Source organism: Chiroxiphia lanceolata, chromosome 1 (genome assembly GCF_009829145.1).
Source record: "Chiroxiphia lanceolata isolate bChiLan1 chromosome 1, bChiLan1.pri, whole genome shotgun sequence".
Taxonomy (NCBI): Eukaryota; Metazoa; Chordata; class Aves; order Passeriformes; family Pipridae; genus Chiroxiphia; species Chiroxiphia lanceolata.
In genome coordinates this window covers 155,767,499-155,781,358 of record NC_045637.1, presented here as the reverse complement: position 1 = coordinate 155,781,358, position 13,860 = coordinate 155,767,499, and the positions used below count along the sequence as shown (strand labels likewise).

The window sequence follows — 13,860 nt, the reverse complement described above, 5'->3', positions numbered from 1 at the left end:
ACCCCAGACCACGGCAAGGGACACTGACCCCAGACCACAGCGAGGGACACTGACCCCAGAGCCACGTGGGGCTCCAGGGCTCGTGACCACCCGGGGTGACACAGGGAACGGAGGCTGTGCCTTCCCACAGGAAACAGGAGCACTCAGGGCAGGTGAGTGGGGTCTGACAGAGAGGGAACAGCCGGGGGGAATTGTGGGGGGACAGGGGGACAAATCCCCCCCGTGCTCCTGACACGGGAGCATCCCTAGACCTGCTGAAATCCCTGTGACCCAGTTTTGTCCTGAATCCCAGTGAGTCCCTGCAGCCCGTGGGGTGAGTGGCTGCAGCCGAGGATTCCTCTGGTCCCTGGGATTCCTCCACTGGTCATCCCAAAACAAGGAGCTGCCCCAAGGAGTCCCCACCCCGCTCTGCAGAGGGGCTGCTCCCACCACTGCCTGCCCTGGCCGTGCGTGGGCTCCTCGGAAGGGGCAAAACCGGGTGGCAGGGGAAGGTGGGCACCACTCCAGGGTGGGCACCTCTGTGTGGGGCCAGGAGAGGTCTGGGATGGAGGGGCTGTGCTGGGATGGAGGGGCTGTGCTGGGATGGAGGGGCTGTGCCGTGTCAGCCTCACCTCCCAGGTGTCACCCTCACCTCCCAGGTGACACTGTCCCTGATGGAGGGGCTGCACTGTGCCAGTCTCACCTCCCAGGTGACACCATCCATGATGGATCTCTCTCCAGACAGTGTCCAGCTGGACCCACAGGCACCATGAGGAAGGATCCCAGCAAGGAGCAGGCGGTTTCCAGGTCCCACCATCCAGCCGTGTGTTCCGTGGTTGTACTCATTCCCCGGCTGCCCCATCCTGCCCCTCCCTGCACCCCACCCTGCCAACCCCTCCAAGGGCAGCTGGAGGTGAGGGGTGCCCTCCCCTTCCATCCTCTTCCCTGCATCCCCTCAGATGTTCCTCACCCACAACCCCGTGTCATTCCCAGATTCCCGATCCCCTCCAACACCCCATCCTTACACACCCATAACCATTTCTTCTCCCCTCGCTCCTCATGCACAGCACAGATCCTCTCCCTGCTGTCTCAGTGATGCTCATCCCTCCTCAGCTCCCTTTCCCTCCCTCCCAGTCCCACGGGAAGCTCGTGCCCAGCCTCTGCCCATGCCAGGATATCCCACCTTTCCAGGCGTTTCCTTGGACATCAGCATCTCCCCTCTGCTCAGCTGGGCTCCTGCTCCACCAGCACATCGCTCTGCCCCACCCCACCCTCTTTTACTGCTGTGTCCATCCCTCCCGGAGCTGTATCCATGGTTTTACCTGTCCCACAGCTCCGTGCTGGGAGAGGAAGGGCACAGACCAAACCCCAGCGGTGCCGCTCGCTCCGCTTCCCGTGACTGCCGGGATCGACTGCCGGCTCCCACCACACTCCTCAGTGTTTAATCTCCCCGAGTGAGCCGAGAATTAATTATTTAGCTGCTCACAGGACACATGGGGAACACCCAATCTGTGAGGAGCTGCAGCTCTGGCTCCCACCTGCCCCAGGAGAGCAGTGGGAGAGGGCCGGGAGAGGGCTGGGAGAGCACCAGGAGAGCTGTGGCTGCATCCCTGCTGTGCCACACACCTAATACTGCCCGGTGGTTAATGGCTTCGTGTGCTCTCCCCCGAGGAACCGGGAGCGTTGGCTCGTGGCTGAATCCGTCTCCAGAAGAAATCGGTTCCTGTGGGAAGCAACACGGAGCCACGGCCAGAGGGGAGGGTGGGGGGAATGCTGGGGTTCCCTGGGGAGAGATCCCTGCTCCATACCCGGTGCCAGGGGGATGGTGGTGGGACCAGCCCAACCACAGTGGTGCCAGTTCTTCTCCGAGGGGATGGAAACAGGGAGCTGGGGGGTGACAACCCTGGGGGGTCTCATCCAAAGTCCCACTGACATCCTGGGCAGCTCTTGGGGCAGGAGTGGCCAGGAGCTGTCACCCTGTGTGCACCCACATGGTTGGGGGACCCACAGTGGGGACAGGGACGGGGATGGGGATGGAGCAGGCCCTGGAGCAGCCCAGACACCTCCACCAAACATCCCGGGGTGTCTGGGATGGCAGCAGGATATGCTCTGGCAGAGCTGGGGAGGTGTCTGGAGAGGGTGAGGAGGGGGGAGCAGGCACCCACCACCCCCTGGGTGACGCTCAGAGGGGACCCTGTGGAAGCAGGGAGCGATTCCCACCGTGCCCGCGCCGGGAGATCGCAGGCACCGGCGAGAGCCTTAACTTTAAAAAAAAAAATGGTTTATTTATTATTTCAAGATCTTCCTTTTTTTTTTTGTTTTTCCCTTTTTTTGTCGTTTTTACCTGTATTTCAAAAAAAGTGGGGCAAAAGTACAAAAAAAGTCAGTTGCGGGGACGGCAAAGGTTTAGAAACCACAGCGCGGAACGAACCCAAGCGAGAAACACGGAGCACGGAGCAAACACCCCCACGACACGGCCCAATTAGTACCGGGATTTTTGTTTTCCTCTGTACAAAACACACCAAAGCATGCCACGGGAAAAGAGACAGCGGGAGGACAGGGCTGGGGGCGCAGGGTGGGAGCCTGGCTCCCCTCCCCTCCCTCCTCCTCCTCCTCCTCCTCCTCCTCCTCGCCCTCACGTCAGGTTGTTCTGGAGGCAGTTGAGCTCCCCCCCGTCCTGCTCCCCTTTGCCACCGTCGTGCTTGGGCGACGTCGAGTTGTGGATGTTAAAGGGCTCCTCGTCCTTCAGGCAGGATTTCAGCGAGTCCTGCAGCTTGTGGGGAGCGCTGGGATCATCCTGCGGGAGAGACGGGGGTCAGGGGGTGCTGGGGACGGGGGGTGACCCACAGCAGGGACTGGGGGAGGGCACCGATGTCCCACCGACCCCAACGCGGGCGCTGCCCTTGCAGGGAGACACTGGGGGGGAGAGACAAATGTTCCCCCCCCAGAGGACACCTCGGCACGGGGGACCCGGTGGGCGAGAGGGTCCGACCCACCTGTGGTGACACGTGGCTGTGCCCCGCCACAGCTCCCTCGCCCTGGGATGCTCCAGCTCCCAAAAACCACTCACCAACAGCCCCCAAGGGCTGTGCCAGCCATAGGAGCTCGTGCCAGCAATGGGAGCCTGTGCCAGCCACGGGAACCATCCCACCCAGCCATCCCAGCCACCATCCCCACCCAGCTCCTCGTCCCATTCCCAGCCCGGCTCATCTCATGGACAATTAGCAACTCCCGGCCTGGCAGGAGGCCAGAGGGGCTGGATTTATTGCGGATCCTCAGGGTACAGCTGGTCCCGCCGTGCCGCTGGCAAAGCCGGGGACACTCTTCCCCATGCCCCCCCCGGAGCATCTTCCCCTCCCCGGGGCTGGGCTGTGCCCCGAGTTTGTCCCACATCCCCGGGGGAGCGGCCCCTCCGGCACCGGGGCTGAGCTCCGGCCGTGCCGGGTGACGGCTGTGCCCGGAGGGTCCCGGTGGCACCGTTGGCACTGGTGGGGCAGGATGAGCCCTGGCATGGGGGGCTGCCAAGGCAGGATGGGTGTGGTGGTTACGGTGTTCCTGGTGCCACACGGAGAGTGACGGACGGACAGGGACACCGAGGGTGGTGTCGCACGAGGACGGGAACCTCCATCTCCTGGGCAGAGACGTCCGGCCAGTCGGGGCTGGTGCCATCAGCGGGATGGGCACCACCGTGGGGTCCCAAAAACCCCTTTCTCAGGGGTGTTGCCCCTTCTGATCCCTCTGCATCCTCAGTGTGCTACACCCTGTGCCAAACCCTCCACATCCGGGAGGGACGAGGGACGAGTCAGACCCCGGTGAGACGCCGGGAGCGGCACCGGATCCATCCCAAGGTTCATCCTCTCAGCAGTGGGAGCCGGCCCCGGGAGCCTCCTGTCAGGGCAGCTACGGCTGCTAAAGGCGTCGGAAGATGGGAACACCGTGGATAGGGAATGGCTTAGAGGGACCTACGCTCCTCCTCCGGCTCCGCAAAGCCCTTCGCTTCTCTCTGTTCCGAGCCGAAAGACAGGAGGTTGGACGGGCATCCGGGGGATGCTGGGGGCTGCACCCCGACCACAGCAGCAGCAGCCCGGAGCGTGTCACCCTCCGGCATCACCCGCTGCCTCCGGAGCCATCCGCTGCTCCTGCCGGCGATGCCACAGCCGGGGAGTATCCACTGCCAGAGCCACGACGCCCCGGTTTGCCCGCCCTGGAAATTCCAGCCCTGCCACCCGCACACGGGGCCAAAGCCGTCGGGAACTCTGGAGGGTGGTCACTGGGGACCCGACAGCAAGGGGACAGAGCAGTGGCCTTGGCAGGATGGGGACAGGGGGGCAGTGCTGGGATCGGGGAGGGGGGACGGGCGAGATGTTACCGGGCAGAGGGCGGAGGGTGGGATGGGGAGCGGGACGGGGAGCGGGGTGGGAAGCGGAGTGGGAAGCGAGATGGGAAGCGGGACAGGGGCCGGTGCCACGCAGGTCCTTACGTTTGGGTGGGAGCCCTCGGCGATGGTGGACAGGGAGAAGTTGTCGTTGTGCAGCTCGGACGGGGTGCGGTATCTGCGGGGGGACAGGAGGGCACGGGCTGAGAGTGGGGACCCCCCAGCACCCCCGGCCACATTTCAGGGCAACCCTGGTGTTGGGAGGGTAACTGGTCCCAGTGCTGGAGGTCTGGGGGGCAAATGTCCCCAGGGATGGAGGTTTGGAACTAAATACCCCCAGATCTGGGGGCTTTAGAGGGCTAAATGTCTCCATCTGTGTGAATTTAGGAGCTAAATGTCCCCACAGATGGATATCTGGGGGCTAAATGCCCCAAAACAAGGGGGTTTGTGGAGGTCAAATACATCCAGATCTAAGGTTTGGGGGCTAAATATCCCCAGCTCTGGAGGTTTGGGGCTAAAAGATCCCAGTTCTGGGGGCTGTCCACAGAGATCCCGGATGGATCTCCATCTCCCGGGGATGGAGACTTGGGACTAAATGAGCCCAGTGTGACATTTTGGGGAGCTCAGGGCCCCCGTCCCCGGGGGTTTGGGGTGACCCCCGCTCTGGGCAGGGAGCGGGAAGGGCAGCCCGGGGCAGCGGGAGCCGCCGCTCCCAGGGCCGGAGAGGGAGACCCAGGGGCTGGCACGGAGCTTCCCTGCTAATTACACTTGGCACTTCCAAACACTAATTAACAGCTCATTAGGGACCGGGCTGGGAGGGCTCCCTCCTCCTTGTTCCGGGAGCTGGGCAGCAGCGGCCGCGGCGGGGGGGTGACCCCAACCATTCCCTGTCCCCCCAGCCGCGTCCCCAGCCGGGCCATTTCCCGGCGAGCCCAGCCGGTGTCCCCAGCTCCCAGGGCAGCAGATTAACTGGTGCCAGTCAGGAGCAGCTTTAAAGGATTAACCGTGGAGCAGGAGCCACATCCATGGCCCCGCCGCGCTCCCGCCTCCGGGAGCTTTCCCACCCACACGTCACCGTGTCCCCACCGGCACTGGGGGTCCCGGTGACACCAAAGGATGGGACCACATCCCGCCGGGAGCTGACCACCCCCCCGCCGCGGCTGCCGGGGCGTTTGGGGACAGTTTGGGGGGTGCCAGCACCGTCCCCACAGGGACAGAGCATCACACCCAACCCTGGTGCTACTGCCGGGAGCTGAGCCCACCCCCCGCCGCGGCTGTTTGGGGACAGTCTGGGGACATTTTGAGGGGTGCCAGCGCTGTCCCCGCAGGGACGGGATCACACCCAGCCCCGTTGCGATGCCGGGAGCTGAGCCCGTCCCCCGCCGCGGCTGTTTGGGGACACCTTGGGGGGCAGCGCGGGGGGCGGCAGCGCCGTCCCCTCCCCGCGCCACTCACTTGGTCTTGCGCAGTTTGCTGTTCTCCGTCTTGAGCAGGTAGAGCTTCTTGGCGAAGAACACGGTGAGCATGAAGAGCAGCAGCACCACGAGCGCGGCCGAGCCCACGGCCACGCACATCACCTGGAAGTCGGTGACGATGGACTCGCAGCGTGTGCCCTTGTGCCACGTGTAGTCCTGCGTGTTGCACCTGCCGGGGCACGCCGTCAGGGACCCCCGCCCCAAAACGTGTCCCCCCCAGCCCACAGAGCGTCCTCAGGGGATGTGGCGTCTGTAATCGGGGGGATTACGAGTGTCTGGGAGGGAGGAGATTAATGGGCCCCCGAGGGGGACCTTGGAGCTGAGGGGTGGGTGGGCTAAATGTCCCCAGGGATGGAGATTTTGGGGCTAAATGTCCTCAGGGATGGAGATTTTGGGGCTAAATGTCCTCAGGAATGGAGATTTGGGGGCTAATTGTCCCCAGGGATGGAGATTTGGGGGCTAATTGTCCCCAGGGATGGAGGTTTGACACCACAACACCGGGGCTGAGTGCGATGGGGACAGTGGGGGCCAGCGTGGTCGGGGTCCCCCACCGATGCTGGTCCCCCTCGCCGGGGGCTCCCAGCGCCGGGAGCAGTGGGAGCAGGGCTGGGGGGACCCCCGCGGGGCCGGGCTCGGTGCCAGGCGCGGGGCGCGTCCCGATCCGTGCGGCACAGCCGGCACCGGCCTCCCCGGCGCATCTGCCGGGGCCGATTAGCGCGGCCGCCCCGGAGCCGCGGCTGCACAGCCCTGACCTAATTCCTGCCCAGCCGCCGCTCGGGGGGCAGGGAAACCCCTCCGCGTCCCGGCGGGATCGGGATGCGGGGGCCGGAGGGACCTGGGTGAGGGGCAGAGGGTGGAGAGCCTGGGAATGGGGTACAGGGGGATGGAGAGGTCAGGGACGGGGTGCACGGAGGATGGAGATACTGGGGATGGGCTACACAAGGGATGGAAAGACTGGGAATGAGATGCACAGGGATGGAGAACCCAGGGACGGGTTACATGGGGATGGGAAGACTGAGAATGGGGTGCAGGGGATGGAGAGCCCAGGGAGGGGATGCCCAGGGATGGAGAGCCCCGGGATGGAGTACAGGGGATGGAGAGCCTAGGGATGGGGTGCCCAGGGGTGGCGAGCCCCCACATGTCCCCCAGACCCCCCAGGGCCCCCGTTCTTACCGGCAGAAGGCCCCGTGGCTCTCCACCAGGTAGCACTGGCCGCCGTTGTGGCAGTAGCTGGGCACGAGGTCGCAGAGGGAGCGGCAGGAGCTGTTGTGCCGCACGTACCCGCTCCGGCACTCGGAGCCGTTGTCGGGCTGGCCCCGCTCCCCGGGCCGCGGCCAGGCCGTGGGGCTGCCCCCGGGCACGCCCGACGGCAGCGGGGCCGCGTCCCGGCGCCCGGTGGGCCGGGGGTCCCGCGGGGCGGGCGCGGCGCCGGGCACGGCCGAGGCGGGCGGCCGGTAGCCGTTCTCATCCTCCAGCTCCCTGTCTTCCTCCTCCTCCTCTTCCTCCTCGTCCTCCAGCTCGTCCTCGTCGTCCCCGTCGGCGTAGAAGGAGGTGGTGGGGTAGAAATCGGCGTCGTCGAAGGGCGTGAAGTCGTCGTAGAGCTCGTGGAGGGCCCAGGGCGTGGCCGCCCCGTCGGGCTCCCGCCGCCGCGCAGACCCGGCCGCCTCCCGGCCGGGCCCGGGGAAGCCCCCCAGTGCGTCGCCCCCCTCGAACAGGTCGTAGTAGTCGACGTCGATGATGTCGGAGCCCGCCCGGCCGGGCGGCGGCTTGGCCGGGCCCGTGGCCGCCGTGATGGGCTCCTGCAGCCACGTCAGGTCCGTCCAGCCGCGAGCCCCCTGCGCCGGGGCGGGGCTGGACGGGGCCGCCCAGAGCTCCGGGGGACCCCCCGAGTCCCCCGCGGCGGCGGGCACGGGGCTGGGCTCGCCCAGCACGGGGCTCTGGGGCGCGGCCGAGCCCCCGGCCGCCGGCAGCAGCTCAGATTCGGCCGAGTCGGTGGCGAGCTGGGGGCCGGGGGGGCTGGGCGGGGCGGCCGGGAGCCCCCCGATGCCCCCCGGGCCGGGCAGGGAGGCCGCCGTGGGCCGCTCGCCGCTCCCCGGCTCCTCGGGGCTGCCCAGGGCCACGGGCACCGTCCCCTCGGCCCCGGGCCAGGTCACGGCCCCGGGGGGCACGGCGCTGGCATCGCCCTCCCCGGAGCACCCCGGGCACCCCTCCGGCGTCGCCGACGGGTCCGTGGTGGCCGTGCCCCCCCCGGGGGGCTCTAGCTGGGGTCCTGCCGCGACCCCCTCGGGGCTGGTGCTGTTGCTGGGTCCCCCCGGGGGGTCTCCGCTCGCCAGGTCCCATTTCGGGGGGCTGCTCTCCAGTGAGCCCTCCCAGGCTCTCCCCTCGGCATCGCTGGTGTTTTGGGGGGGCCGCTCAGATGCTGGAGGGGGACAAGGAGAGAAAGGCGTGTCAGAGGTGCCCCCGCACCTCTGGGAGGACGTGGCAACCTGGGGGGGTCCCGACAGGTCCCCACCTGCTCGACCTTGCACACCCCAGCACCCCAACAAGCTATTTGGGGGGGGTTCCACCCTGAATCCTTGAGCCTCTCCCGGGGACCGAAGGGATGAACCCCGCAGAAACCCCCAGCTCTGATGGTGCCCCTGCACCCAGTCACCCCCACAGCTCTGTGACCCCCCGCAATAGAGACACACACCCCCCCCAACACGGCCCCTCCCAAACCGAGATGCCCCTGGCTCAGCCCCCTCAGCTGCCCTGCAAGGGGATCCAGCCCTCCCCCAGAGGGATCCAGGCCCCCCTGCAAGGGGATCCAGCCCTCCTCTGGTTCCTGTAAATGCACCCCACACACACAGGGGATTCAGCTCCCCGGAATGGGATCCAGACTCCCCCTCGCCCAGCAGATCCAGCCCCCTCTGCGAGGGGATCCAGCCCCCTGCAGTGGGATCCAGCCCCTTCCAAGGGGATCAGCCCCTCTGGTTCCTGTATATGCATCTCACATACAAAACAGGATTCAGCCCTTCCCACAACGGGATCCAGCCCCTACAAGGGGATCCAGCCCCCTGCAACAGGATCCATCCCCCTTCCAAGGGGATCCAGCCCTCTCTGATTCCTGCATAAACATCCCATATGCACAACGGGATCCAGCCCCCTGCAAGGGGATCCAGCCCCCTTCCAAGGGGATCCAGCCCCCTTCCAAGGGGATCCAACCCCCTTCCAAGGGATCCAACCCCCTTCCAAGGGATCCAACCCCCTTCCAAGGGGACCCAGCCCTCCTCCGGTTCTTTCAAGTGCACTCCATATGCACAACCACATCCAGCCGCTGCAACAGGACCCAGCTCCCTGCAAGGGTATCCAGCCCCCTTCCAAGGGTATCCAGCCCCTCCTGCAATGGAATGCAGCTCCCTTTCAAGGGGATCCAACCCTCTCTGCTTCCTGCAAGTGTGCCCCGTAATCCCAAGAGGATCCAGCCCCTGCAAGAGAATCTCGTCCCTCCTGCAAGGGGCTCCAGCCCTTCCCTGCCTCCTGCAGATGCCCCCCCTACGCACGCGGGGATCCAGCCCCTGCCGCAGGGGATCCGGCCCCCGGCGAGGGGATTCCGGCCGCCCTGCGAGGGGATCCAGCCCCACGCCAGGGATCCGGCCCCACGAAAAGGATCCAGACCCCACCGCAGGGCATCCGGCCCCCGGCAAGCGGATCCCGCCCGCCCTGCGAGGGGATCCAGCCCTTCCCCGTCTCCCGCAGATTCCACCACGCATAAAGGGGATCCAGCCCCGGCAACAGGATCAACACCACCACCACCACCCCCCCGCAAGGGGATCCAGCCGCCCCCCCGGGGGATCCACCTCCCCCCCGGGGATGCAGCCCCGGCAATGGGATCCAGCCCCGGGCCGGGGATCCCCCCCCGCCCCGCAGCCCCCGCCCGGCCCGCAGCATCCTCCCCGCTCCCCACCGGGGGGATCCCCCCGCGCCGGGAGCCGCCCCCCCGTCCCCATCCCGCGTCCCCCCCGCGCCCGCTCCCCGCGGTCCCGGAACGCACCGAGGGCGCCGATCACGAGCAGCAGGGCCAGGGCGCGGGGGGCGCGGGGGGCGCGGGGGGCCATGGCGGCATGGAGGGACCCCGGCTGGGCCAGGGGCCGGAACCGGCAGCGGCTCCGCCCGCCCCGCTCCGAGCGAGCCGCGCCGAGCCGAGCGGAGCCGCGCCGAGCCGAGCCGGGGGGCCGGGCCGGGCGGCGGGGGCGGGACCGGGGACGCGGCAGCGGCACCGGGAACGGGCACCGCACCCCCCCGGCACCCCCCAGCATCGGCGTCCTCGGGGGGGACACCGGGGGACCCATCCCGGCAGCGGCATCCCCGGGGGGCACAAATCCCGGCCCCCCCAGCACCGGCATCCCCGGGGGCAGCGCCGGGGGGCACATCCCTGTACCCCCCAGCATCGGGGGAGACCATCCTGGCACCCCCCAGCATCGGCATCCCAGGAGGGGGACGCCGAGGGGCACATTCTGCCTCTGCCCCGCATCGGCATCCCTGGGGGAAGAAGCGGGGGGCACATCCCAGCTCCCCCCCAGCACCAGCGTTCCCTGGGGGGGGATACCGGGGAACCCCTCCCGGCACCCCCCAGCATCGGCATCCCCCGTGACCCCACCCACCCCCAAAGTGCTGCTCTGTGGGGCGGCGTCCCTGCACCGGGACCCCCCTGCACCCCCCAGCATCGGCATCCCCGGGGGGAGGCACCGGGGGGCACATCTTGGCACCGGCATTTCTGGGGGGCACCAGAGCACCCCCCGGGACCCTCCAGCACCACGGGACACCTCCTGGAATCCCCCGGCACCGGCACCCCCCTCTGACTCCCCCAGACCGCTCCTGCACGGGGCGGGGACACATCCCTGCACCAGCTCCGGGGTCCCCTCCCAGCATCCTCAACCAGCGGGGGGGACCCCCATTGCACCCCCGAGCCCCCCACTCCTGCACGGCCCTGGGGGCAAAGCCACTGCCCGGGGGCACCGCGGGGCTCTGGCCCAGAGCGGGGGCTGTGACCACTCACCCCCCCAGCACAGACCCCACTGTCGGGTCAGCCCCTCCCTGACCCCCGTGTGGGCTCCCCACGGCCACAGAGCCACTTCCCGGGGCCAGAGTGGTCCAGGTGCCACCAGGGGCCACCAGGGCCTCTGTCATCTGTGGCCCACCCATGAGGGGCTGGGGATGGGGGCAGGGGTACAGGCAGGGGATGTGGGCAGGGGTACAGGCAGGGGATGTGGGCAGGGGGCTGCTCCCACCAGTGGCTCAGCCGGGACGTGTGTGCGGGAGAGCGAGGGCTCCTCGGCTGTCCCAGCACCCCGGGTTCCATGGATACCCATCCCCCAGGGATACCCCGTCCCCCACGGACACCTCATCCCCCACGGCCGAGCTCCCGGCTGGCTGAGGCTTCCCAAGGTCACCGTGTGTCCTTGGATACCTCCACCTGCAGCACAGGAATGTGCCCGTCGTGGCTGCTCCCCCATCCCACATCCCACATCAGGCATTCCACATCCTGCATCGGGCATCCTGCACCGAGCATCCCACATCCCACACTGGACACCCCACATCCCACACTGGACACCCTGCATCGGGCATTCCACATTCTACATCCTGCACTGGGCATCCCACAACCTGCATCCTACATCGGGCATCCTGCATCCCAAATCCTGCATCCCACGTCCCACACCAGGCAGTCCATAACCCGGGTCAAGTATCCCACATCCTGTATTCCACATCAGGCATTCCACATCCCAAATCCCGCATCCCACATCAGCCATCCCACACCCACATCCCAAATCCTGCATCCTGCATCAGCCATCCCACATCCACATCCCAAATCCTGCATCAGCCATCCCACACCCACATCCCAAATCCTGCATCCTGCATCAGCCATCCCACATCCACATCCCAAATCCTGCATCAGCCATCCCACACCCACATCCACATCCCAAATCCTGCATCAGCCATCCCACACCCACGTCCCAAATCCTGCATCCTGCATCAACCATCCCACACCCACATCCCAAATCCCGCATCCCACATCAGCCATCCCACACCCACATCCCAAATCCCACCCCACTAAGGGATGCTCGGGGCAGGGCCAGGGGGGCAGTGGGTGCTCCCTGGGGACCCCCCCCCGTGTGGGTCCCACATCAGCTGGGCCGTGACCCCCCCGGTCCCTCCCTGGCCCCCCCCGTCCTGCTCCGAGGGACCCCTGTGTGTGGGGGGGGCTGCTGGGGATGGGGGTCCCTCTCCCCCCCCAGTTCCTGGCCGGGCTCCGTGAGCCGGGAACAAGCCCCGCTCTGTCCCTCTCAAAGGGGGATTGAAGGGGCTGCACCTGCTTAGTATTCCCCAGGCTTCCGGCCCTGGATGCGTTTCCAAGGGGACGGGCCGAGGGGCCGCCAGGATGGAGGGGGACACGGCTGTGATGGCCGGGAAAGGGTTGGGAAGAGGCATCGGGGTCCCACGGGCTGGGGGGTCCCTGGGCCAGGTCCCCCCCATGGCAGCAGGAGGCCGAAGGAAGGCGGGTGGGATCCGGGATGGGGATGGGATGGGATGGAGGTGGGTGGGATTCGGGGTGGGGATGGAGATAGGATGGAGGCAGGTGGGATCCAGGATGGGGATGGGGATGGGAATGGGATGGAGGTGGGTGGGATCCGGGATGGGGATGGGGATGGGATAGGATAGAGGCAGGTGGGATCTGGGATGGAGTTGGGGATGGAGGTGGGTGGGATCCGGGATGGGGATGGGGATGGGATGGGATAGAGGTGGGTAGGATCTGGGATGGGGATGGGGATGGGATGGAGCCCGGGCAGGGCAGCAGCCCATGGAAACTTCCAGCACCTGCAGTAACTCCTGGGGGTGGGAAGCTGGGGGGGCTGGCAGGGACCCCTGGGCCCACCGGGGCCAAGCCTGGAGCTGCTCGGGATCCCACCCTGGACACCTCCGTGGCAGGAGGCTCCCCCAGCCTCGGGACTGCCCATGTCCTGAGCACCGGCTCCTCCTCTCCGTGGGGCCCATGTCCCACCCCAGCCCCGGGACACCCCATCCAGGGGCACCCCCCATCCCAAGGGACCCCTCCCAAGCTCCCTGGTGTCCCCTCAGGTACCGACCCCCCGAGGCTCCAGCGTCACCCCGGGATGCTGAGCCATGGGAGGAGGGACCTTGTGCTGGATCCCACGGGATCCCCGGGGGAAAAGGGGCTGTTGGCACCCCCCACCCCCCATCCCACTGGAGGCTGCTCTCCCCCAGCCCCAGGGGATGGTGCCCTCCACAGCCCCCCTTCCATGGGAAGAGCCCCCACTCCCACACAGGCTCCCTTCCCATCCCTGTGCCAGCAGCTCCGGATCAGGGACCCCCAGACATCCATCCGGGTGGGCAAGGGGGGACAGAGGGTCTGGCCCCCCTCGGTGGGCAGAGCTCACAGGGAGGGTGGGGGTGCTGTGCCCTGGGCAGGGACACCCCGGCAGGGAGCGGTTCTGGAGCCTCCCCATCCATGTCAGTGCCCAAATCCGGGAGCAGCCGAGCCCAGCGTGGGGGCAGAGCCACATCCCACCACATTCCTACAAACCTGCCTTGGATTTGGCTTCAGCAGCAGCGGAGGGTTGGATGAGGGGCAGCAGGGACTGACAGACAGGCAGACAGACAGGCAGACAGTGATGGCTCTTTGGCCCCCAGGGAGAAATCCGACACCAGCTCCCTCTGCTCTGGAAGAACCGGCGGCTGCTGCGAGTCCGTGTTTTCCTGGGAGAGTTACTCAAAATATTAAAGGTAAATTAAAAGACCTGGAATTGCAGCCAGCGTTTGGGGCATTTCCAGAACAAATTGGTGTGAGTTCTGTCTGTCCATCCCGTGAGCTGGGGAGGGATCTCATCCCAAATCCCTTCCCTGCCCTGTTCAGTGATGGGAGTGGAGCTTGCTCATGGATCCCCCCTACTGTGGGGTCCCCAAAAACCCACGGGAGGGGCTTTGCTCCCCCATTGCTGCCTCCTGCTCCTGCCAGCGCCAGGCTTTGGCTGC

General features: G+C 67.1%; 1 protein-coding gene and 1 long non-coding RNA gene across 3 annotated transcripts; one reads left to right on the top strand and one right to left on the bottom strand.

Annotated features, from left to right (window-relative positions):
- The first annotated feature begins 38 nt into the window (after positions 1-38).
- On the top strand, positions 39-2,277 carry LOC116786380. The gene is made up of 2 exons (XR_004356903.1): positions 39-152; positions 721-2,277. It is a non-coding gene; the product is annotated as an uncharacterized LOC116786380 (long non-coding RNA).
- Positions 2,278-2,293: 16 nt separating this feature from the next.
- CSPG5 (chondroitin sulfate proteoglycan 5) lies at positions 2,294-9,989 on the bottom strand. 2 transcript variants are annotated; one of them, XM_032686736.1, is made up of 5 exons: positions 9,863-9,986; positions 7,003-8,248; positions 5,810-5,998; positions 4,460-4,532; positions 2,294-2,776 (listed from the first exon to the last, which is right to left on the bottom strand). In XM_032686736.1, the coding sequence occupies exons 1-5, from the start codon at positions 9,924-9,926 to the stop codon at positions 2,615-2,617; spliced, it is 1,734 nt and encodes a 577-aa protein (XP_032542627.1). In that variant the 5' UTR covers positions 9,927-9,986; the 3' UTR covers positions 2,294-2,614. The 2 variants fall into 2 exon arrangements, with proteins under 2 accessions (XP_032542627.1, XP_032542635.1); XM_032686744.1 differs by lacking the exon at positions 2,294-2,776 and adding an exon at positions 3,217-3,982 and having other exon boundaries at positions 9,863-9,989.
- Positions 9,990-13,860: the final 3,871 nt, after the last annotated feature.